Source organism: Sarcophilus harrisii, chromosome 2 (genome assembly GCF_902635505.1).
Source record: "Sarcophilus harrisii chromosome 2, mSarHar1.11, whole genome shotgun sequence".
NCBI lineage: Eukaryota > Metazoa > Chordata > Mammalia > Dasyuromorphia > Dasyuridae > Sarcophilus > Sarcophilus harrisii.
In genome coordinates, this window is record NC_045427.1 from 655,065,838 (window position 1) to 655,092,854 (window position 27,017).

The 27,017-nt window shown below is 38.7% G+C and overlaps 1 protein-coding gene across 1 annotated transcript; it reads left to right on the forward strand.

The window, feature by feature from the left end:
• Window positions 1-5,930: 5,930 nt before the first annotated feature.
• NPS (neuropeptide S) lies at window positions 5,931-27,017 on the forward strand. Its single transcript, XM_031957024.1, has 3 exons — window positions 5,931-6,122; window positions 22,122-22,203; window positions 25,936-27,017. Exons 1-3 carry the CDS (start codon window positions 6,007-6,009, stop codon window positions 26,113-26,115), a joined length of 378 nt encoding a protein of 125 aa, XP_031812884.1. The 5' UTR covers window positions 5,931-6,006; the 3' UTR covers window positions 26,116-27,017.

Consider the following 27,017-nt stretch of genomic DNA (forward strand, 5'->3'; position numbering starts at 1 on the left):
TACAGTTAGTATCTCTGATAAAGACCTTATTTAGCAAACATATAAAGAACTGAATCAAACTTAGAAGAATCCAAGTCATTCTCCAATCAATAAATGGTCAAAAAATATGAAGGGGCAGTTTTCACCTGAAGAAATCAAAGCTATCTACGGTCATACAAAAAAATGTTCTAAATGATTGTTGATTAGAGAAATGCAAATTAAAACAACTCTGAGATCCCACCTCCCATCTGATAGATTGGCGAATATGACAAAAAAGGAAAATGATAAATCTTTGTGGAGATATGGAAAAACTGGGACACTGATGCACTATTGGTGGAACTGGGAACTGGTTCGACCAAAATAAATTGGAACTGTGCCAAAAAGGCTATAAAACTGTGCATGCTTTTCGATCCAGAAATACCACTACTGGGGCTAAATTCTAGAGTTTCTTTAAAAGGGAAAGGGACCTATTTGTAAAAAAAAAAATTATAGGAGTTCTTTTTTGTAGTAGCAAAGAACTAGAAATCGAAGGGAGGCCCGCCAACTGCGGAATGACTTGACAAATTGGAATCTATTGTTGTAATGCAATACTATTATTGTGCATAAGAAATGGTGAGCAGAATGCTGGCAAAAAAAACAAACAAACCTGGAAATACTTACGTGAACCCACACTGAGTGAAGTGAACAGAACCAGGAGATTATTATACACAATAACAGCAACAATTCACCATCAACAACTGTGAAAGATTCCGATTCTCAGCAATACAATGATCTAAGACAATTACAAAGGACTCTTGATGAAAAATTCTAGCCACATCCCAAGAAAGAACTGATAGACTCTGAGTGCAGATCAAAGCATTTTTTTTAACTTCAGGTTTTTTTTGTCTTTGGGTTTATGCTTTTTGCACAACACAACAGTGGAAATGGGTTTTGCGTGATTATAGCTATATAATCTATATCAGAATGGTTATCATCTCAGGGAGAAGGGAGTGGAGGGAGGGAGAGAGAGAGAAAAAGAAAATTTTAAATGAATATTAAAAGCTGTCTCTACATATAATTGGAAGAAAATAAAATATTATTTAAAATATTCTTCTTTCTCTCTAGCTCCATTGGTGGCCAAGTCTTCTGTATTTTGCCTTGTCTCCTGATCTTTCACTCCCATAGCCACCACCTTGAGGTTTCATCATCTCTCACAGCCTCTTAATTGCTTCTAGTATTTCAACTTTCTGATTTGTCCTTCACACAACTACTCATAAGAAATCTTTTCCTTTTTTTGAGCCTTTTATTTTTTAATGAAAATGTTTACATTTTTCTAATTATTTGTATAAATAATTTTAACATGCATTTCTAAAAATTTGAGTTCCAAATTCTCTCCTGTCCTCCCTTGAAAAGATAGCAGTTTGATACAGACAATATGCTAGTCTTAAAATATGTCTGACCATATTATTCCTCAGCTCAAAAAACACCTCTAGCTCCCTATTGCCTCAGGAGGAAATAAATATGCATTCCTCTGTCTAGCCTTTAAAAAATCATTCCCTGTGTGACTCGTGCTTCACTTCCCATCTATATTCCAGCAAAACTGTATTGTTTGCTGTTCCATGTACATGACTTTGTTATAAATCCAGCCTCTATTCCTTTGCCTAGGCTGTGCCTCATGCTCAGGGTGCTGTCCTGTTTACCTGCACATTCTAAAATTCTTCATTCAAAGTCTAGCCCAAATGCCATCTCTTAAGCAGGACCTAGCCTTTAAGGTCCCTCCATTTCTTGGACCCTCCTTTCCCTCAACAATCACTTTGGAGACATATTGAATTTATGTGTACCCATCAATAGAATGGAACCCCCTGAGGATAAGGATTATTTTATTTTTTGTCTTTGTACTCCCAGGATCTCAGACAGTGTCTGGCAAGAGTGCTTGATAAACCTTGAATGATGAATTCTCTGACAAGTACAGCTCACATTTCTATCATTTTTAAAGATTTACAAAATGATTTCCTCACCAGAGCTGCGTGAGTAGGCAGTTCAAGGGAGATCATTCCCTTTAGCCTTAGATAAAGGTAGTGAGTTGTGCAAGATCACAAAGCTGGCACGTGACAGAGCCAAAATCCACCCCCAGAGCAGAGCATCTTCTCCTATATCACATTGACCTTGAAAGGTCATTGAAAGACATTCCTCCTTGTAACTTGAAAGGCAAAACATAAAAACTAAGTCCTAAGCCAGTGATCTCATGTTTTCTCCTCCATCTTACAAAGCACAAACCTTCTCTCTCTCATTTTTCCTTTTGTAAAAATTTAAATATATTTTATCTTCCTAATTACATAGTTTTCAACATTCATTTTTGTAGGAATTTGAGCTCCAAATATTTTTTTCTCCTTCCCTCCCTTCCCTTCCCTTCTCTAAATCAGCAAGAAGTCAGGTATTCTCCCTCCCTTTTATCATCATTGGACTCCCTGGCCACCCTCCAGAGTAAGTCTGGATCTTCTGAAGAGAGAGAACCCAGCTGATCATTGCTTTTCCCTCTTCTTCTCTCTCTCCCATGAGCTCTTCTCAGCCTTTAACTTTTCATGCTCACTGGCATCCAATCTGTATTCAAATACGCTTTCAACTAAATATGTAATAAGAGTGAAGGATACAAACTTCTATAATGGGGGAGCTAGTCTTATTGGCTCCTGCAACCGTAAACCTGTTGCCTAAATAAATTAGAGTATAATTGTTTATCAAAATTAGAATTGTGTATCTTTAAATTATCAGAGGAGATTCAATTCAATTCAAATTAATGTAACAGGGACACTAATCAATGTCTTCCCTGAGCAAGTTCTATCAATAAAGCAATCATTACCACCTGTCATTCAGACCCCTTGAGATCAGAGGGGTCTCTGGCGTAATTGCTTTGCATTCTGGCCCTTAGAGAATAGTCTGTTATTTTCTCTTTACCCCTGGTTAGAATAGATAAAGTAATGAATAGAACATTCTGCTTGGAGTCAGGAAGAATTCAAATCTGATGTCTGTCACATAGACACTCACTATCTGTGAGACCTAGACAAGTCATTTAACCTATTTGCCTCAGTTTCTCCATCTGTATAATGAACTGTAGAAAAATGCTAAATCTCTGTAGTATCTCCACTGAGGAAATCCCCAAAGGAGTTGTGAAATTAGGAACAGCCTCGAGTAAGAGCTTTGAAGGAAGACGAGAATTCTGTGATGTGACATTAAGAAGGGATTTTAGGCATGGGGAATGGGTTATTCAAAGGCAGATAGGCTGAAGATTAGGAGTCTCTAGGGTGATGGTATTTTAAAACAGGACCAAAATAGGGGCCTGACACTCAGACCCATCAATTTATTTTATTTTATTCATTTTTAAGACCCATCCATTTAAAACAAGGATGCTTGGGATGGTGCTTCATAAAAATTAACCAAAAACATTTACAAAACTGGGGATGAAAAGTGCTTAATTGACCCTGAAGTTTCCAAACCGCTAAATGGAAGCAAAGTCTGATTTCAAAAACAGCAAACTTGGCAAATATTTGGGTTTAGATTAGAACACGCAGGTCCTCTCCTAGTTGGAAACATCCCGTCCAGAATTCAGAAAAGCCAGGTCTTCCCAAGGTAATCACTGGAGGTCATTTGGCAGAGGGAGCCGAATGGTTTCCAGCCAATGGCAGAAGCTTCCACTAGATAAAATTTCAAGATCCTTGTATTTATTTGTCCGTGAATAAAATCCCAATAAAAGACTATAAAGTTTAAAAGAGTGGAGAACAAAACAGGGCTCATCAAACCCAGAGAGTGGAAAAGCTGAGAGACTCTACCAAGGAAAGATGAGCCCTGAGGAAAAGGTCAGCATCCTCAAGCTTGGCAGGAGGGTCCCTGAGAGGGCAATGGGGGACAATCTGGGCTCAAGGCTCCTTTCCTAGGACTTGAGGAGGGCAGACCTGTTGTAGGAGAGCTTAATTAGGGGGGACGGGGCACACTCAGAGTACACCCCAGAAATAAGCCTAGGAGTGTCAGTGTGCCCGGGGAGGACCAAGGGCAGGTGTCTCCAGCCATTAAGGCTTGCTAGCTTTGCACAACTTACTCCCAAGGTCAGGAAAAATGATCCTTCTTACCTAAATACCTCCTGCCTTAATCCAGCCCCTCCTTCCCTTTCAGGGCAGGTGTGAGGATGAGGAAAAAACTGGCTTGGGGTGGGGGGAACTTGCTCTGGGTCAAACAGCTAATGAAATTGGACCTGAATTCAGATTTAGCCCTCTGTCACTGTATCACCTGGCTACCAATAGTAGTTCTTAATTACATCCTCCCAAGAGTTCTCTGAGAGAAGGAGCAGAGAAAGAGCATGCATCCTAGTGCCTTACGATTGATGAGTAAACTGAGGCACCAGAGCAGAAGGCACCGAGTTGGAGGATGAATTGGAATCTAGTCTTTGGTGCCCTTTGGTCCCCTGACCTCTGGGTAGGCTTATTTTCTTCATTCTGTATGAAAGAAAGAAAGAAAGAAAGAAAGAAAGAAAGAAAGAAAGAAAGAAAGAAAGAAAGAGGAGCTTGAATCCTATGCTGAATGCTATGTAAATGATAAGTGGGATTTCCAAGGCAAAACGCAGTCAATAATGCAAGGCAACTGCATCAAATGCAGCATCTGCCTTTAAAAAAATAAATCCATGATATCATTAAAAAACAATCAAAGTATAAGAAAAATAGTCACAGGTGCAGAATTTTGTAATACAAGAACATGCTAGTCAGAAGGAAATGAATAGCATATTTTATTATGAATTATTGAAATCAGCATAGAGCATCTCAAATATTTACCCAAAATATCCCCATATCTACTCTTGAATCCAAAAAAAATTAATTATGTTCTATTGGACCAATTCATTCATTACCAGATCCATTCATCAATAAGCAAGTGGTATTTTACAAATTGAGAAACATCTTGATATGTTGCAGGAGGGGAAAATGCAGGGAAGTGGGGGGGATGGTTTAGTGTATTCATAATCCCTAGTTTTGGTGATGAGTCAATCACCACTGACTGTCTGTGGTCCTTTGAGAGGCCATCACTCTTTCCATCTAAAGAAACAAGGTAATGAGAATGTGTGTGCTCCATGCAATAGTCCTAGAAGGGTATGGACATTCTTAAAGTTCTAATAGAGAAAATGAAGGACTAGGAGTGGAAGCTCCTAGAGGGCAATGTCTTTTTAACATCCCGTCCCTGATGGATATTAGGCACCTAAATATATGTAGAATTAAATTGCTTTGGATTATGTGATTTACCTACAATCATAGGGATCAGTAGGTAAGAGACTGAGACTCCAGGTCTTATTGACTGATAGGATCTCTCCACAGTGAATCTGCTATCTTAAGCTACCAAATTGTGAGTTATAAGTGGCTCCGAAAACTGACATCCTTTCTGCAAGAATCCTTCTTTAGACGTCCAAAGATTGTGTGGAGAAAGAGCCTGAAAAGAAAGATCTGAGCTAGATCAAGAAATTGTGGTTTGGAGATCTTTGGAATTGGGAACCTGACCAGATCCTGGAATTGGGGAGGAGACATTTGGGAAGACCACAGAAAAGGATGAAGGGAACAAGACAATGGGGAGAGGATTATCTATGAAAAGGGAGGATTAAAAAGAAAGACCTGAGGAGGAAGAGAAAAAGGTGGAAGAGATGGGGAGGAGTCAAGGAAAAAAAGCAGAGGGAAAAGAAAAACCATTTGAATTGAAAGATGAAAAGATGGAAATGGAAAAGGGTACTTGAAAAGCAAAGAAAATAAGAAAAGGTAAATAAAATAAAATGGTGAGGCAAATATTGTTGTTTACTTGACAAACTGACAAGAGAAGATTAGAGAAGAGAAAGGGAGTTAGATTGGATTGTCAAATTACCAAGAGGTGCTAAAGAACCTGTCCAGGTGTTGTGAATAAGATATAAAGGAAGTGACTCATCAACCCCATCACCATGTGCAAAGCCCAGGGCTGAGCATGTATTTCTAGTAAGTAAGGAGAGTAGGTTGGGTTATTGTTGGGTTCTTTGGTCATTGCTGGGTCATGGCTGTGTGGGCCAGCTGGTCCCCTCTCAAAGGTAGAGAACGTCTCTCAATGTGCCAGGTTATGGAACTGAGAAGAGAAAAGAAAAGAGAAAATCTGGAAAAAAAGACTCTAAGGTAAAAAGAACAGTGCTCTGGGGGAGCAAAGGCTTCTGTTCCAGTGGCAAGAGATCGACTTGTGAATGCCAGAGCTCCCTAGCTCTGGACCTGGAGCACTTGGGACAAACTTGAGCCTCCTTTCCGGAGAGGGTCCTGGAGACTCAGAGGAGGAGGAAGTGTTTGTCCTGTAAGGATAATGAATGAGTGAGGAGGGCTGGTGTGGTTTGGCAGGCAGATTGTTTGCCAGCTAAATCTTTGCTTAATTATTCAACAAGCTTTTATTAACCTCCTACTATATGACTAGTCATGTTCTAGCTGGGGACACAAAAATCAAAAGGAAAAATCTGAGCCATCAAGAAGTTTATATTCTATCAGGAAGGAAACATGTCCCTAGAGAAATATATATGGGAAATATAGCTAGATCTCTTTCTATCTGTATGTGTGTATACCTATATATGTATAGATATAGATGTAGATATATACACACACAGGATGTGATGGAGTGGATATAGTGCTAGGCTTAAGATCAGGAAGATCCAAGTTCAAACCCAGCCTCAGACACTTACTGTGACTCTGGGCAATCACTTACCTCTGCTCAGTTTTTTCATCTCTAAAATGAGCTGGAAAAGGAAATGACAAAGTACTCTGGTATCTTTGCCAAGAAAGCCCCAAATGGGGTCACAGAGAGATGGACATGACTGGACTGGAATGACTCAACAACAAATAAAAGAAATACCAGAGGATGTGGGGGGGAGGGCACCGGTATCTGAGGAGGGGGGATCTTCATGTAGAAGAGGGTGCTTGGGTCTTATGGACTTTTAAGAAAAGGATTCTAAAAGACAGAGATAAAGGACGGCATTCTCAGGGTGAGATCCAGCCTTTGCAAGGGTTCCTATTTATCCTGGAGATAACTTGCTCTATATAATTATTTGCATGTAGCCTCCCTCATTTGATAGATTGTAAGCTCCTTGAGAACAGGAGCTGTCTTTTGCCCTTTTTTGTGTCCCCAGAACCTAGCACAGTGCCATGGATATAGTAGGTGTTTAATAAATGTTTATCGACTGCATTGAGCAGTAAAAGGGCCACTTTGTACAGTGTCTGATGATTATAATATAAAATGAAATGTAATCATATCGTATTTCATGACATGATCATTATATTTAATAATATAAGACAAATGGGAAAGATAGGTTTGGGACTAGATTGAGAAGGGATTTATTTAAATGTCTCAGAGAGGAACTGTGCATTTTTTTTTCCTGGGGAGAACCCCTGGAATTGACTCAATTTGGGAGAGGCAAGGTCCTATATCAGATCTGTCATCACTTTAGCTGCTGTGGGGGGGATGGAATGAAGCAAAAAGAAGTGTGAAGCAATTAGAAGGCCAGTTAGGAGACTCTCCCAGTAGTCTAGGGGAGGGATGATTGAGAGCTGGATCTAAGTAGAGGCTTTGTGAGCATTTGAGATAAAGTGGACTGGATTGAAAGTGCAGCTTTCAACTCAAAGCAGAGAGGGCCTTCTGGGGGTGAACCCGGGTGACTGGACTCAACAATAACCTTGATAGAAAAGTGGGGATTGGATTTGGAGAGAATCATGTGGCTTCCTCTTTGGCACGTTGAACCAGAGTTGCCTTTGGTCCACTGATTTGAAATATCCAGCAGGTAGTTGGTGACATGACATTAAAGCTTAGAGCAGAAGTAAAGGCTGATCCAGGAGCAAAGAGCTGAGAATGAGCCCATAAGTGAGATCAGCTCAAATCCAGAAAGACGTCCCCTCTGCTTTGCCTCTGATAATGACAGCTTCTTCCAAAGTCATCCTCTGAATAACTGTTAGAGCTTGCCCTGGGCGAGCCGTCCACCTGAAACAACTACCTTCAGGTTTACTGAAGGCGTCTCATCAAGAAGCTAATTGTGCAAACTGTCCAGTGCAGTTCTCCAATTCTGGTGCCCCTGAGGGTGTCCTTTCTGCTGAGCCACCAAGAGATAGTCATGAGTTCAGAAAGATTGCCTTAGCATCTCGCGGGTGGCCAGGTGACCCTAGCTAAAGGTAGCCCCCTCTCTGGACTCATTACCCTAACTTGCACTTGCAGGGTTGGCTGGTTCCTCAGTGGGTCATGAACCACTGCTCCTCTGACGGTTTCAGGGGCAACTTTGGGAGGAATATGGATTTTCTAGTACTATCCCTCACAAGCTTCAGCCTGTTGCTTTTCAGTCACATTTAATTAACTTCTGCAGTGGATATTTCCTAAGCAGATATGGCAGTGATTGTTAGAGAAGTAATTCCTCCAAATCCTTGTACACACCGGTCTGTGGGAGAAGTCGCCTTAAATTCATAGTAAAATGTGGTAATCCACATGACTAGGAAACCAATGCGTCAAAGGGGTAATGCATGACTGAGTTACTGCAGGTTTTTTCCCTTCATGGGATCCTTCTGACGTTCCCCTTAAATATAGCTCTGTGAAAACGATCATATCTCTTTTCTTTTGGGATTTCATTCAAAGGCCTTTATGATCCTTTCAAATTGATTAGGTACTTTTTCATATTGAGTTTACTTCTGTCTTACTGATTCAGTCTAGATGTCTGGGCCTTCTGTGATTATTTGGGACAGGTATAATTCCCGACTCTTACATCTGGAAAATGAGCATAATAATATAGTAAACTTATAGAACCTCAGGAATGGAAAGAAATTCATTAATAAAATAATAATTCTTTTGAAAAAGGCCAAAAAAGATGATGTCATTTCTGAATAGGGATCATTTCTCTAATATCACTTCCAAAGGATCATCTAATAATAGCTATTAATAATAGCTAACATTTATATGGTGACCACTATGTGGCAAGTTCTAAGTTGAGCCTTGTTTCATTTGAACCTCACGACAATCCTGGGTGGTAGGTGCTATTATTACTCCTTTTTTTATAGATGAGAAAGCTGAAACTTTAAGAGAAATTATTTTTCAATCAGTTATTAAGTGTGAGAGTCATGGTTTGAATTCTTGACCCCATTGATAATGAGTCATCAAATTTGAGTTCTTGGACTCACGTTTGAGGGACACTTGGGGAGGAACAAGAGAGTACTGATCCCTTTGAGAATAATGAGCAAGAGAGGAGAAGAGAAGATAATACACTTTTCTGGACGTGCTATCCCAAAATCGAATCCCATCATTTCTGGATTTACTTCTTGTTCCATGTTTCAAAAATGTGCCTTTGTTCACTTCAAACTATGTGCACACAAATGGACCCACAGAATTCAGGTAACCAAGCCGAACTGGGCCCGTGATTTATTCCAAGGAATTAAATCCAACCCTGCACCAGCCTTAATTTCCACAATGCTGCCATAAAGCTGGAAAACTCACTTACACACATTCTGCATTTTAATTATACTTTCTGAGGATATAAGGCTATTACGTATTAAGAAACTGTAAAAATAAATAGATTTTTCCATATCCAGTGAAAGATGCAGGGCTTAATGGGCATTATAATTAGAGATGGGGAAATCAATTTGTATATATTTTTTAAAGGCAGCAAAAGCCTCAGTTGAACCAAGGCGCTAACCTTTTCTGGCTTAAGTCATTAAAAAATTTATTTAAATGCCTTTACAATTCTGAGTTTTGGCTCTGAGCTAAAAGGCTAGGCCAGAAAGCTGGTTTTCCTTCCTCCAGACTTCTCTTACTCCTCCCCACTGATCCCCAGGACATCCACACTGAAGCTAAATAACAAGAGGTCCTGGTGATCTTTTAGAGACAGAGATTTCTTTACCCCTTTCAGCTCATCCTAGCAGGCTGGCGGGGTTCTGATGAGCATTTGGTCTATTTAGGAACTCATCAACCTTTTAAAGTTGGCAGACTACTCACAGGAGGTTAAGAACACTGGCCTCCTCTCCCTGACGAGACTCATGAGGAGACATCTGAAAAGGTTTCGGGACGTTGGATTCCTCATGAAATCATAAGGCTGAGCTCTGACTGAACAATTCTGTGAAACCCCAAGTGGGCTGCGAGGACGGCCTTGTGCCATGGAGGATATGGAGGTTTTGATGGGGTCTTTGAGGAGCCAGCACGGCATCCAAGTAAGATGTGAAGGCATTTTCCAATTCACCAGGACCACTCAATGGCTTATTGTTTGGCTAGAACTTTTCAGGTTGTTCCCTCGTTCCTCGAATGAACTCCCTCCTTCCCTCCACTCCTTGGCTCAAGACCCCTTTCCTACAAAAGACCTTCCATGACTCCCCCCCAAGCCCAGAAATTCTTGCATTTTTTTGGTCCATCTGTAGTATCTGTACCTCTCTGCGTGTAAAGTTGCCCCTTCAAATAGAATGTAAGCTCCTTGAGAGCAGACACAATTTCATTTTTGTCCATCTCCCCAGCACTTCTCATATATGATGAACGCCTACCGATTGATTAATTATCCACATATAGGTAAGCTTCAGGAACCGTTTTTAATTTTGTAACAATTCTGAGATTTCCCATCACTTTTTTAAGTTTTTAAGTTTAAGAACAATTTGCATCTTTCATCTCATTGGATCCTCATAACAGGCCTGTGAAATAGGTACTATGATCATCCCCATTAAACTTATGAAGAAGTTAAGGCTGAAAAGATGATATGACCGGGGTGTCCTACTGGAGAAAAGCCTCAGACACAGATGTTCTGGCCTTCAGTCCCTCACACTGACCACTGTGCAATGCTTTCCTAATGTGGATACCTCGCCCCACAGTAGGTGTTTAATGAAACTTTGGTGGGGAAGGAGCAGACAGAAGGTGTCTTTGGTCCTGTCCTGCCTCTCTTAGGGTCTTGTATCTGGTCCTCCTGTCCTTATCCCTACCACTTATCTCCAGGGAGACAGTGTCCATAAGCCAAGATAAATTAACTTCTCACCCCCATCTCTCATCATAATGAGGATACAGAGACAAAAGCTCATCCTTACCCTCAGGAAGCTTAGATTCTGTTGGGGTGAGATATTGATACCCAGCTAAGGAAATCTCAGGATTTCAATCAATATATATTATATAGATAATCAATATATCAATAAGGAAGTATCCTATTGGCACAGCATGAATTGGGGAGATGAGCTACATGTGAGCTAATTAACAAATGCTACTTCTGTATACATACACGTATATTTATGTTTCTCTACAAAGTAAACACATGATTTTGGTGGGGTCAGGAGAGAAGGCCCTAATGGAGGAAATCTGTATAAGAAAGACTGTGACCTAATCTTGAAATGGGGCAGGAATTACAAGAGAAAACAAATAAATAAATTAATTAAGAGGGGGAGAAATAAATAAATAAAGGAGGAGGATGGCAGTTTACTCAAAGATTCCGACTTAGATAAATGTATAAGTTGACTAAATTCATGGATGGCACAAGGTGTGACTAACACTTTGGATGATAAAAGTCAGAGCTCATCAAGATCTCAGCAAGCTGGAATTCTGGGCCAAAATGAATGAGATGAAATTTGAAAGGGGGAAAAGGAGTTTAAAACCTGGGTGAAAAAAATGAATTTTACAAGGTGAGGGAAGGAGATAACAGGTATTTCTTAAGCTCCTGTTGTTAGGTACTTTACAAAGATCTTTGATTCTCTATGAGATGGAGGAGGTAAGGGTAGGCAGAGAGGCATGTGAATTATAAACTAGATGGGAATCCACTGTAGAATTTGGCCAGAAATCTAATGAAGTCTTGAACTGCTCTGAATGGTAAAGTGTCCAGGAGAAGAGGCCCTTCTGAACTCCACCCTAATCATAACAACTTTGTACTGTTGCATACAGCCCTGTATTATGCATACAGTCACATAATGGCACATTTTGGCAGGGATGCTGATAAGCTGTCAAGTATCTGGATGAAAGAATTGGAATGGTGAAAGGTCTCAGATTCATGGTGTAGGAGAAATGGCTATACAAATTGCAGCTCCAACAAAACAATGTCAGTAATAAATATATATTCCAAATGCCTTAGCATCCAAATTCATAAAGGAAATTAATCTGAGTTTCAAGAAGACAGACAATAAGGTAATAGTGACAGGAGACTTCAATATTCATCAATTAGTTTTGGATAAATCTAACAAAGACAAACAAAAGGAAAAATATGGAACTAAGCAAATTTGAAAAGAAACTAAGATTAAAAACCTTACAGTATTTTCTAAATGAGACAGCAAATGATTATACACATTTCTCTACCCCACCTGAAACTTTAACTTTTTAAAATTTTATTTTTTCACAATTATATGTAAAAACAGTCTTCAAAACTGTTAAGTTCAAAATTCTTTCTCCCTCCTTCCCCATCACCCTCATTGAAAAGAGAAGCAATTTGATGAATTGACATAATAGTGTGCAATCATGTAAAATATATCTCTATATTAGTTATGTTGTGAAAGAAAATGTAGAACAACCAAAAAAAAGAAAATTCAAGTAAAAAAAATATGCTTGAATCTATACTCGGGCTCCCTCAGTTCTTTCTCTGGAGATGGATGGCATTTTTCATCATAAGTCCTTATGAGTTGTCTTAGATCATGGTATTGCTGAGAATAGCAAAGTCATTCATAGCTGATCGTTGTACAAATTGCTGTTATTTTATATACTGTTCTGCTAGCTTCATTTTGCACCAGTTCATGTTAAGTCTTTCCAGGTAATTCTGAAAGCATCATTTCTTATGGCACAAGAGCATTCCATCGCGATCATAGTCCACAACTTGTTCAGCCATTTCCCAACTGATGGGCAGCCCTTCAATTTCTAATTCCTTGCCACCAATAAAGAGCCACGATAAATATTTTTTGGTACATACAGGTCTTTTCCCTTTTAAAAAAATCTCTTTTAAATGCAGCCCTGGTAATGCTATCAGTGGGTCACAGTTTTATAACTCTTTGGATATAGTTCTTTTTCTTATTTGGCTTTTCGTGTCTCTTACCAATAGGCCTATCGTTTTTAAGACATTATTTTCTTCATTAATTTTTGTGCCTCCTTTACCAAGAGTTTGATGATGTTCTTGCATCACTGCCATTTCTTTTCCCATTTTTCTCTTTTGATTTTTAAAATTCTTTTTTGACATCTTTCAGGACCTGAGACCAATTCACATTTTCTTTCAGACTTTGGATGCAGCATTTTTTTTGTTGTTGTCTTTATTTGAGTTTGTTTTGATCTCCCCTGTTTCTTCACCACAGAAGCTTTCTATGATCAGGATCTTTTTGCTGTTATTTACTCCTTTTCCCAGACTATTTCCTGGTGTTAACTTTATATTAAAATTTGGTTGTATTCATAGGGTAAAGGGCATGCTGTCCTAAGCTTCAGATTGTTTTTGTGCATTTCTTTTTAGAGATAATTCTGGGGGGTCTGTAAGCTTTCAGATCTTCAATTTGATATGATCTAAGGAGAGAGATATTTACTATTCTCCTGGACTGTACTTTGTCTGAGGAACCACAATCATGCTTTTCTGCCCTGAAACTGTATTCATGGTCTCAGCTCCCCTGTGGCCACAAGCTCTAGTGTGCAAGTACTCCTCCTTGCCCCTGGACTGTGACCCTGATCCAAGAATGGATAATGCAACAGACTCTTGCCCTTAGCTCTAGCAAAAGAATCCTATTAACTCCATCTTTTTTATTAAAGCTTTTTATTTTCAAAACCTATGCATGGATAATTTTTCAACATTGACCTTTGAAAAACCTTGTGTCCAAATTTCCCCCTTTCCCTCGCCTCCTTCCCTAGATGGAAGTAATCCAATATATGTGAACCGCATTAAAAAATATGTTAAATCATATATATATATATATATATATATATATACATACTTATACAATTATCATGCTGCACAAGAAAAATCAGATCAAAAAGGAAATATGAAAAAGAAAACAAAATTCAAGCAAACAACAAAAAGAGTAAAAATGCTATGTTGGGATCCACACTCAGTCCTCACATCCCTCTCTCTGGGTACAGATGATTCTCTTCATCACAAGATCATTGGAACTGACCTGAATCATCTCATTATTGAAAAGAGCCATATCCATTAGAACTGATCATTGTATAATCTTCTTGTTGCCATGAATATTGATTTCCTGGTTCTGTTCATTTCACTCAGCATCAGTTCATGTAAGTCTCCAGGCATCTCTGAAATCATCCTGCTGATTGTTTCTAATAGAACAATAATATTCCATAACATTCATATACTGTGACTTATTCAGCCATTCTCCAATTGATGGGCACCCACTCAGTTTCCAGTTTCTGGCCACAAAAGGGCTGCCACAAACGTTTTTGCACACTTGGGTCCCTTTCCCTTTTTAAGATCTCTTTGGGATACAAGTAGTAACACTGCTGGATCAAAAGTATGCAGATTTTGATAGCTCTTTGGGCAATTCCAAATTCTTCTCTGGAATGGTTGGATCCATTTACAACTCCACCAACAATGTACTATAATCTCCTTCTAACCACTTGTTTGACTCCCTTACCGCCTGTGGAATGAAAGCTCTGGAAGTAGCCACTGACCACCACTAATTCAGTCGTCCACAAAACTCGTTGCTAGTTTGCTGGGGAAAAGCCTGTGCTGGTGTAGCCCAAGTTGCTTCGCTCTCATTCTCTTTCTTGCTGACCTAAGCTGTTGAAATGGAAAATTACTTTATCCCATTCTTTTGCGGGTTCTGCTACTCTAGACGTTGTTCTGAGGCATTATTTAAAGTTATTTGGAAGGGAATTTGGGAAAGCTCAAGTGAGTCCCTTGCCTTTTCTCCACAATCTTGGCTCCACCCCCACCACATGAAACTTTTACAAAAATGAACCATATCACTAGGTCAGAGACATTATAAACAGATAGAAATAGCTTATACAACCTTTATAGATTCTCATGCAATAAGAATTGAAACTGATTCAGGGAATACAAATAAAAGATACTGACTGAAATGAAGACTTAAGAATGAAATCTTAATGAGTGACTCATTCATGTGAACAAATCACAGAAATAATTAATAACTATATGAAATAAAATGATAATTATGAAGCAACATACCAAAATTTCTGGAATGCACATAAGGCAGCCCTTGGGGGAGAATCATATTCTTAAAATTGTGCATTAACAAAATAGAAAAAGAAAAGTTTAATGAAATGAATATGTATCAAAAATTAGAAAATCAACAAAAAATTAAAATAAGGACAAAAGAAGAGACAATAAAATGAGAGGGGGAATGAAAAGAAAAAAATCATCATAAAATGATAAATAAAACTAAAAGTTGGTTCTTTGAAATGACTGGCAAAATTGATAAATTCTTAGCTAATCTCGTTAAAAATAAGAAGCAGAAAAATCAAACCAATAAAATAACAAATAAGCAAGGCCAAATCACAGCAAAAGCAGAGTAAAAATAATCAAATCACATTATATGCAGCTATAGGCTAAGAAAACTCAGAACAGCAAAGAAATAAAAGAATGTCTTCAAAAATATTAAATAACCAAACTATCAGAAGACTCATTACAGGTCTTAAATAATCTGTTCTCAGGAAGAGAAATGAATTTAGCTATAAAAGAATTATTAAGGAAAAAATTCCTAGACCTTATTGATTCACTGGAGAATTTTATCAGAGTTTTAAAGAAGTTAGTTCCCATACTTCTCAAATTATTCCCCAAAATTAAGAAAGTAAAAGCCTACCAGATTAATTCCATGGGACAAATACAGTCCTAATAACTAAATAAGGGAAAGATAAACCACAGGAATCAAACTACAGGCAAAAACATTAATAAACATTGACACAAAATTTAAACATTATACTATTTAAAAGGTTACAATGATTTACTCAAGAAATCATCACTATGATCAAAAAAATGTTTATACCATGAATGCAAGGATTGTTTAGTGTTAGGAAAACAGTCAATATAAATTAATATACTAAAAATCCAAGCAGCCCAAATTACATGGTTACTTTAATAGATGTGGGGAAAGCCTTTGGGAAAATACAGCACTCTTTTATGCTAAAAACCCTACAAAATAAAAACTTAGAGGGATCTTTTTTAATATCATTTAAAAAACCCATCTATCTAAAACTGAAAGCAAGCATCATATACAATAAGAATATCAGAACCTTTTCCAGCAAACAAAGGAGCGAAGCAAGATTATCCAGTCTTCCCGCTATTATTTGATATGGTTCTGAAAATGCTAGCAATAAAACAAGATAAAGGAATTAAAGGAATAAAACAAAGAAGAGACAAAAATATTCCTGTTTGCTGATAATATGATGGTTTGCTTGGAAACTCCCAGGGAATCAGCAGAGATACTAATTTAGACATTTAAATTTTTAGCGAACTTGCAGGTTACAAAATACATATTCAGGAGAAGAGAGAAGTTTATGACCAAAGAAGAACTAGGGAACATTATGAAAGGCAAAATGGGCAGTTTTGATCATAAAATTTAAAAAGGGTTGCACAAACAAAACCAACAGAAATAAAATTAAAAGGGAAGTACAAAACTGGGAAAAAATCTTTACAGCTAGTTTCAGATACGGGTCTCATTTCTAAAATATATAAAGAACTGTGTCAAGTTTCTAAGACTATAAATCATCTGTCAATTAAAAGTCGTAATTAAAAAAAGAAAAAAGAATACAAGTCATTTCCCCATTGATAAATGGTTAAAGGATATGAGCAGATGATTTTCAGTCATCTGAAATTAAAGCCATCTATAGGCATGTGACAAAAAATGTTTTAAATCACTATTGAATAAAGAAATGCAAATTAAAACAACTCTGAGGTACCACCTCATACCTCTCAGATTGGCTAAGATGACAAGAAAAAATAATAACAAATGTTGGAGGGGATGTAGGAAAATTGGGATACTAATGCATCATTGGTGGAGTTATAAAATGATGCAGCTATTCTGGAGAGCAATTTGGAACCATGTCTCAAGGGCTATAAAACTGTACATACGCTTTGACCCAGCAGTGCCATTACTGGGTCTGTATCCTAAAGAAATCATTTGGGAAAACGACCACATGTGCAAAAATGTTTGTAGCAGCTTTTTTTGTGATAACAAAGAATTGTTAATGAATAGATGCCCATCAATTGGGGAATGGCTGAATCAGCTGTGATATATGAAGGTAATGGAATATTATTGTTCTGTAAAAAATGATGAACAAGTTGATTTTAGAAAGTCCTAGAAATATGTACATGAACTGATGCTGAGTGAAACAAGCAGAGCCAGGAATACATTGTACATAAGAGCAAGAATGTGTAATGATCAACTATGAAAAGCTTAGTTCTTCTCAGTAGTTCAGTGATCCAAAGCAATCTCAGTAGACTTTGGACAGAAAATGCTGTCTGCATTCAGAAAAAAAGATCTAAGGAGAGTGAATGTAAATCAACATGTGCCATGTTCACTTCTTTTTTCTGTTTTTTCTCTCTCCCATGGTGTTTCCCTTTTGTTCTGATTTTGTCTCCCAGTATGATTCATAAAGCATATAATAAAAATCAATTTAATTTAATTTTTCAAAATGTTCTTTTTTTATTAAAGCTTTTTATTTTTCAAAACATTTGCATGGATAATTCTTCAACATTAACCCTTGCAAACTCTTATATTCCAATTTTCCTCCCTCTCTTCTCATACCCCATCTCTAGATGGCAAGTAGTCAAGATACAATTCTCTTACTGCACAAGAAAAATCAAATCAAAACAGAAAAAAATAAGAAAGAAAATAAAATGGAAACAAACAACAACAAAAAGAGTGAAAATGCTCAGTTCCCACAGTCCTCTCTCAGGGGGCAGATGACTCTCTTCTTCACAAGATCATTGGAACTAGTCTGAATCATCTCATTGTTGAAGAGAGCCATGTCCATCAGAATTGATCATTGTATAATCTTTTTGTTGCAGCGTACAATGATCTCCTGGTTCTGCTAATTTCACTTAGCATCACTTCATGAAAGTCTCTCCAGACCTCTCTGAAATCATCCTGCTGGTCATTTCTTTTTTTTTTTTATTTTTCCTGTGGCAATTAGGGTTAAATGACTTGCCCAGGGTCACACATCTGGGAAGTGTTAAATGTCTGAGGTCAGATTTGAATCCGGGTCCTCCTGACTTCAGGGCTGGTGCTCCGTCCACTGTGCTACCTAGCTGCCCTTGCTGGTCATTTCTCACAGAATAATATTCCATAACATTCATATACCATAATTTATTTAGCCCTTCTCCAACTGAATAAATAAATTAATAAAAAAATAGTCAAAAGTCAACATAATTTCTATATAATCTTAACAAAACACAAGAAGCGATGATGGAAGGAGAACTTTATTCCAAATAACTAAATGCACAAAATTTCTAGAGATCAACCTCCCAAAGCATGCAAAAGGCTATATTGATTCAATTGTAAATTCTCCTATTGACTTATCTATTTTGTTGAATGACTTATCTAATGTTGAATATCTTCAAGGTCTTTGAGATTTCTTCTTCCTGAAATTTTAGATATTTTCATTCCTTCCTTTTTACTTTGAGATGGAGATGGAGAGAGGTAAGGCATGAGATGGAACAGGTATAACTAGGTAGAAAGTCATTTAAACTGCTAGCTTAACGTGACTCTACAGAAGAATCTGGTGATCACAGTCTTATTTTCCTTATCACTCACTTCTGATTCTCTCCTAATTGTGATTTTTGGTGGGCTGGATGCCAAAACATTTCCTCCTACACTTGACAATTCATGGTTCATGAGCCTAGATCTCTATTTCACCTGACTTTTGGGTGGTCAGAACTGTCTCCAACTGGATCTTTTGCTCTTCTCTTGGCTTGGTGGAGTGCTGGATAGAATTTCCTCATGTACAATGTCCTGTTCCGGTGACCTGTATCATTCCCTCAGTTCCTTAGTTCTTTGGTCTACTACCAGAAGTTGAGAGCTTGCCTTTTCTGGCACTCGTAGTGAATGCTTTCCTTGCACTAGTGTTGGTTCTTATGGGTTTCAACTCCCAGTAGGATTTTGCTCCTGAAAGGCTGTGACTACTGTGGCTGTTAAGGATTGAGGAAAGTTCCATAGCCTAGAGCTGGTCTTTTATGGGTCTAGGAAAGAAGAAGAGAAAAGGAGAAACAGAGTCCAGGGATGGGTTTTGATTTAAGCTGCATTGTGTCTTTGGATTTGCTAGTGCAGCCTCTCTGTGGGCAGCATAGGAGATTGGAAAGAAGTACCAAGTAAAATCAGGGTTAGTGAAGACCAGATCCTGGGTTTTAGGGGGTTTTTCATTTTCTTTTAAATTTTGAGCATCCTAAACCATGGGAAAAGCCGATTCTTTCATCTTTGGCTCATGATTTTTTTTGAAGGTTTTAGAGGTCATTGGAATTAGAGAAATTGTCTAGTCTTCCAACTTGTTGCTCACACCCAGAATAGCAGTCTTTGTTATGATTGTTTCTCTAAGTTGGAGAAAGGTAAATTGAGATTCCCACCTCTTTTATTGTCTATTTTCTCCTGTAAGTCATTTAAATTTTCCTTCAAAAATTTGGATGCTATGCCATTTGGTGTATATATATATTTAACTTTGACATTAATTTATTGTCTATTGCACCTTTTAGTAAAATGTCATTTCCTCTATTATTTTTTAAATTAGGTCTTTTTCTCCTGCTTCTTTAAATTTTCCTGAAGCAGCCTTCTTTTCCAACTCCTTATTTTAACTCTGTCTTTTTCAAGTGAGTTTCTTGTAAACAACATTGTTAGATTCTGCCATCTTCTTCTATTTTATGGGAGAGTTCATCCCATTCATAGCAACAATTATAGTCTACTAACTGTAGATTTCCCTCAATCTTATTCTCTTCTATCTATTCTCTTTTTATCCTGTCTCCTCCTCAAGACTGTCTTTCTTTTGACTATTGTCTACTTTTATCTACCCTTTCCCTAATCTTCCTCCTTCTTTCTCTTAGTCTCTTTCCTTCTTATTTCCATGTTAATTTGGTTTTACTGTTTCTTGTTTTATGAAGTCATTAGTTTCTACTTGACTAATTCTAATTTTTAAGGACTTAAGGACTTAGTTTCTTCAATATTTTGTACCTCTTTTATCAAGATGTTAATTCTTTTTTTCATAATTTTCTCACATAGCTTACCCCCACCAATTTTCCTCTCTTTGCTCTCATTTTTAGAATCATTTTTGCTCTTTTTAAAAAAATATCTTGCTTTAGCTCCTCTAGGAATTCTTGCATCTAATTTGTATTTTTCTTATAGATTCTTTTTTCAAATTATTGTCTTCTTAGTTTTGTCTTGATCTTTGTCACCATATAACTTTTTATGTTAAGGTTCTCTTCTTGTTTGCTCATTTTTTCTAGCCTATTTCTTGACTTTGGACTTTATGTTAGAGTTGGGCTCTGTTCACTTTTGGAAGAAGGAAGGATGTATTGCTTGAACTGCTTTTCACAGCTCAGTCTGGAGATGTGTAATTTTTTTTAGTGCTATCAATGTGGTATGATCCAACGAGAGGTTTGTTTGCTTTCTTCCTAATCTGTGCTCTGCTCCTTATGCAATTATGGTCCCTTACTCCACCATGTTGACTCTTTCCCCCTTGAAAATAGTCCAGTTTGGCAGAAAGGTAAAATGCTTGGAGGGCAGTATGTGTTACAAAGCCAGAAAAAGTCAATGGTGTTAGATTGTGGACTATCTTGAATGGTAACATAAGGAGTTTAAAGTTTATTCTATAGACCAGGAGCCGATGACAATTTCTGAGCAGAGGAATTCTTGAGGAAGATTCCTCAGGTTGTAAGAAAAAAAATTAAATGAAGAGTGGTCAGGCACTGAATGGGGTGGGGAGAAATGATTTGGGAAGACATCAGAGTGATACAGGCAGGAAGCAATTTGTGGAGCTACAATAGTGGCCATTAAGGGGCAAAAGGGGAAAGTTTAGAAAGAGAATTGAAGGCGGGGGGAAGAGACTACTGAACATGGTGACCATGTGAAGGCATTAATAAGAGAAAAGAGTAACAGATGATTATTTTGACATTTCAATCCTTACTACCTAAGAGCGTCAACATAGAAAGGAGTGGAGGAAAAGGGCAGAGCTGGGGGAATGATGATTTCAATTTGGATGTCAATTTTATTGACATAAATTATAAGCTCCAAATCATCATTTCCCACCAACAACCCGCCCTCCTCAAGGAGGGCAGATGAAAAGAGCAAATAGATTTTCGTTCATTTTTTCTCTCAGGGGAATGGGATTTCTGAAAGTTGGAGCATTTCTTCTGGGGGATAAATATAAATTATTTCGATACCGATGATTTGAAGTTGGAATGCGCAGAAAACACTGAATAGTGTAAAGCTGGTTACATAGAATCAAATTGATGTGTCTAATTGTGGCATAGGCTTTGAGGAGATATTAAGCCCTGCTCATACTTAAGTATTATGTTGATTTCTCTTCATAGGATGCTAGATGATGTGGACAGAGAGATTTTGAAAAGTTTCTTCCTTCTTTCTGGAGGCTTGTGGGAAAAAATCACTCTTTTATAAGTGCTTAATTATCAAGCTCTGAAAAGAATACCGTCTGATGAAGGACAGTTAATTAACTTGAGTGTGTTGCCAAGGAAAAGATTTTGTTGGTCTTTCTTCTCTGAGACCTCATTTTGTGTGGGCAGCAGACTGGGTGTGCCCCATGGCAGGGAGTAATGTCATCCTAGAGAGGGTGTGAACTCCAGGCACGACAGACTTTTGACATTTCCCAAGACCTTTGTCAGACGTGAGATGGGTTGGAAGTCAAGGATTTGGAGACACTTTGTTTAGTGACAAAACTCGAAGGGATGTCAGCTGCAAAAAGCAGGTTGGTCCTGCCACTGAGCTCTCATCATCTGCCACTTAACTAGGAGAAAAGGTCACCCTAGGACCAATGACTCACGTTAAGATGGGAGCCAGTGACATTTTTATTCCTATAAAAGGGTCACCCGAGGAAGGGCTGGCAGTAAGTGTGAGGATTTGGCCATAGAGAGCCGTGGGCTGGCACGGATTCTGCAGGTAAATCATGGCCAGGTAAGAGGACTACGCTCTTGCACAGGCAAGGGGTAGGTGACTGCCATGGGACAGTGCCGGCTGGTGGCGACTCATTGGATGTTTTTCCCTTTGCAGCTCATTGAGACTGAATCTTCTTCTGGTCCTCTGGATTTCGTCCATGCAGATGCTGTGCTGCAAGCCAACTCCTTCCTCCACGGTAAGGCTCCTTTCTCTGCTGCTTATCCTTATCCTGGTCATACTTGGGAATTGTCATTAGGAAATGTCTTCAGTCAAAATACCACGAGGACCTGGCTGTAGAGTGACTATGTTTTACTCAGTAGATTCAGGAAGTATTTTCAGAATCTGTTTGGCTCCTTATCTGTGTAGACAATATCACAGAAATGCTCACTTTAGCATCCAGAACTACTCATATTCCTCCATCTTTATCCTACATAGATCCATTCACCAAGTCAAAAGTTTATTTTTATTGAGATTTCAGTCTTATTCTTTCTGTCTCTGTGTCTTATGTTCTCTGTCTTGCTGTCTGTGTGTCTTTCATTTTCTCCATCTTTTTCTCTGTCATTACTCTCCTTCCCCCCACTTCTCTCCCTCCTTCCCACTCTCTGTGTCTCTGCTTCTCTCTTTGTCCCTAGCTCTCTGCTCTGTGTCTCTCAGTCTGAACATGTGACTCCATTTGTAAAGGGAAGCTCCCCAATAATTCAGATCAACAGCTCAAAAAGAGTTTCCTGAGAAGCCAAAACACTTTCCCATGGCCACTCAGTCAGTTTGTGCCATCGGCAGGACTTGAGCCCAGCTCTTCCTGATTTCATGATTGGTTAGTCACGCTGCCCTCTCTGTGATTCTATAATTTCCTCATGTTTGGTTACAAGGGCTCTTTTAGGTGCAAATGCTTCTGGCATTACTTCTTCACACATCATCCTATTTTTCAAGTCAGAGAATTTTCCCAACCATCTCCCCTCCGATAATTAGTGTGTGATAGAAGAGCCAGGAAGAATCTAGCTTTGGACTCCTCAGACCTTGATTGGGGGGTTCCCTTGATCTACACAGAGATGATCTGGAATGACATCACCTACAACTCCACATTTTGGCCCTTCAGAGCATTCCCTGCAGTCAGGCCACAGAGGGATTCAGTTTCTAGAGCTGGGAAGTTAAGCCACCAAACTAATGCTCAGACATTTGCTTTATCACCTTAAGGGGATCTGTATTAAGTGTATTCTGGGGAAGGTGGTACCGATGGAGGGACTCCAAGCCATCTGGTCCCCAATTTCAAAATAGATGAAGTTCTAAGTATGTCAGTCTCTGTGGTCGAGGCCGTCTAAGTTTGTGTCTGGCCGTCTTGGCTGCCCAGTGGGCATGTGGCCAAGACTCACGGGTCACTTTCCCATATGTGTGGTTCCTGGGACCATTTGGTCCAAATTCCAGAATATTCTGCTTCTTGATGGGCAGCCTCTTTACCCGGCCTCATTTAATGCACTCACCAAAGGAGGGTTGAAAATGATATCCTGGCTAACCTTGTTTTGAATTACTCCCCAAACAATATGCATGGTGGGAGATCCAGAAGTCCACGGGAGCCAAGTATCTCCTTTACTCTCCATTTCAATGCTTTGTTTACATAGCTTAAAAGGAAATGTTGTTCGTTCTCTCTGTCTCTCTCTGTGTCTCTCTCTGTGTCTCTCTCTCTGTCTCTCTCTGTGTCTCTCTCTGTGTCTCTCTCTCTGTCTCTCTCTCTGTCTCTCTCTGTCTCTCTCTCTCTCTGTCTCTCTCCCTCTCTGTCTCCCTCTCTGTCTCCCTCTGTCTCTGTCTCCCTCTGTCTCCCTCTGTCTCTGTCTCCTCTGTCTCTGTCTCTCTCTGTCTCTGTCTCTGTCTCTCTCTTTCACTCTCTCTCTGTCTCTCTCTTTCACTCTCTGTCTCTGTCTCTCTCTCTCTCTGTCTGTCTCTCTCTGTCTGTCTGTCTCTCTCTCTCTGTCTCTCTCTCTCTCTCTGTCTGTCTGTCTCTCTCTCTATCTGTCTGTCTCTCTCTCTGTCTGTCTCTCTCTCTCTGTCTCTCTCTCTCTCTCTGTCTCTCTCTTCTCTCTCCCTGTCTCTCGCTTTCTCTCTCTCCTTCCCTCCCTCTCTCTCTGTCTCTCTCTCTCTCTCTCTCTCTCTCTCTCTCTCTCTGTCTGTCTGTCTCTCTGTCTGTCTGTCTCTCTCTCTCTCTCTCTGTGTCTGTCTCTCTCTCTCTCTCTCTCTGTCTCTCTCCCTGTCTCTCTCTTTCTCTCTCTCCTTCCCTCCCTCCCTCCCTCTCTCTCTCTCTCTCTCTCTCTCTCTCTCTCTCTCTCTCTCTGTGTGTGTGTGTGTGTGTGTGTGTGTGTATCAGAGACTGAGGAGGAGGGGTGTTTCTTCTGCAAAATGAGTCTGGAGCCCTCCGTGGGGGCTGCTTTTCATGGCTTCCAGCTTTGATGCTTTTGCACCGCCCGGGCTCTGCTTGGGCAAGGTGCTTTCTCAAGCATCTTTGCTCAGAGTGCTCCTACTCAATGATCATTTTTTCAGCCTAATTATCCTCTTCCGAATCTACTTTGGTGCATTGCACACACTCTGAAACTATAGAGGAGAGAAAGCCTAATGAGTGTGGTGGCTCAGGACATACACTGCTCCTTTCCTAATGGAAAAAGCTAATATTTTTGTATAGCAGAGGGAGATTTCCCAAAAGAGGTGACACCATCCTGACCTTCAGTCCCCCTACAGGACAATTAGACTAAAACATTAAGAGAGGAAGATAGTATAACAAAGAAAAACTATTATATAAAAAGTTGGTGAACCGACCCTGATAATATTTTTGAATAACATAGGTCAGAGAGTCGATTAAAAAATTCTGTTACTTGTTTTTTAATCTTTGCAGAGGTGGGGACAGTGAATGTGGAATATTGATAATGGACTATCAGACTATTGATGCCTCAGCTAGCTTTGCCAATGATTTTTCTCTTCTTTTTAATTTTTTTCTTTTCTTTTTAGTTTTTAATTTTATTTTTTTAACTGCCAAGGAGCAATATATTCAGAAATAAGGTGATATAAAACAAAGGATGTTGGTAATAATTTATCTTGAAAAAAGCCCATCACTTGGGTCCTCAGATGCCTCCTTATGGTATGAAAGTAGCCTTGAATTCTCAGAGTCTATAGTAATAGCAAGTAAGACCTTATTAATCGTAAAAATTTGGAAAGGTTTTAAATCTGGGCCAACCATAGACTATGGATCTGTTGAGAGAAGACGAGTCATTTCGTGGTGTAGCAGGAAATGTTCTGGCTGGGTCAGAGGAATTAGGTTCCAATCCTCCTTTTGCCATTTACTAACTGGGGGACTTTGGGCAGTTCAATTAATTTCTCTGATCCTCAGTTTCTCCCTCTCCAAGTGAGGGATAATTAGAATAGAGGATGATTAAAGTCCTTTCCATTTAAATTGATGTATCTGAATTGGATCAGTCACAGGAAGAGAGGCTCCTTGCTAGGTGTTAACTTTGAGAGTCCAGAGATGACTGTCTAGTTGACATACTTTTGAGTGATATAAGAGAAGAGAATCATTATACTAAGAAAATCTAAGATCTTTTGAAGGATTGAAAATCTTCAAAGCTATGTTATTTTTAGTGTCATTGAAACGATGTAATTATGTCTTAATCATGCTGGTCACTGTAAATGCAAATAGCAGTTGGAAAAACAGCACAGGAATATAACAATATTAATCTGGATATAGATGGAGAACTTGCATTTCAACAAAACTGCTGATTTAAAAGGCAGTCAGTTTTGTTGATTATATCAAATGGAGTAATTTCAAGTGTTGGAAATGTTTGCTTTTTAATGATGAAAAAAACTTTCAACTCTAACTCTTGCTTTTTTTTGGGGGGGGGATGGAAAAATGCCTTAAAGCAATAATTCCTTTTTTTATTTGAATTGCCAGCTGTCTGAAAAATCTGATTACTTTCTCATCCTGCTGAATAGCTGCTTAGCTGCAGTGGACAGGAGTGAAGAGCTGGCTTTTCTAAAGCCATTTATCATGAAGAATGTCATGAAAAGGTCCTTTCGCAACGGAGTTGGAACAGGAATTAAAAAAACTTCCTTCCGAAGAGCAAAATCGTGAATCAATGCAAAAAAGGCTCAACGACTTAAATAACAAATTTCAAAAGGGCACAAGGAATGTGCTAAAAAAAATCACTTTGATTTCAATAATTAAGAATAACTAAAACACTTCCCCCCCTTACGGTTCCCCTTACCCCACAACAATATTAACTGCATACCCATTTATCACAGTAGTATTCCCAAATTTTGTGGATTTGTAAGGATGACATAGAGTCACTGTTGCATTAATTCCGAGAGTATGGATTAGTGAATTAATTCGATTGTATCCCATTGATCTAAATTGGGACATGTACTTTGAACACATATGATAAAGAGTGACGTAATATCCTGCTGAATACCCAAGAGTCATTGGCTACTGAAGGCCATATGTGAAGATCTAATTTCTTTTTAATACAGTTTTTTTCTGAATGATTTAGCTGGGACTGACTCCCTAGATATGCATCATCTCATTTTTAAGAGTGTCTTGGGTAATCAAAGAAATTCGAACTTGAAGGATAGGTATGTTTTCTTCGGTTAATCAATTAATGCCAGGAACAGACATCACAAGGGACGCCCCAATTTGATTCCTGCTTTCCCCTTGCACTTGTGATTATACCAGAACAACAGATGATCATTTGACTGTGTAGAAGTCTATTTGTTACTTTATCACAAGATGGAAGAGCAGGGGAAGGGGGGAGGTGGGGCAGGGCTTGCTAAAGCAGCAACCAAAATTAGGCAATGTTTGTTTATTTGTCATCATTGGTGTGGATGTTTTATGGACTCTGTCTAGCGAATCATGGGAAATCAGGCCTCATTTAAGGAACATCTGGGCTCCTTGGCAACCCTGGATCTAGATCTCCTCTATTTTATACCATTTTGAAAAAGCTATTGGTTAAATGTGTAATGAATTAAAGACTAGGATAT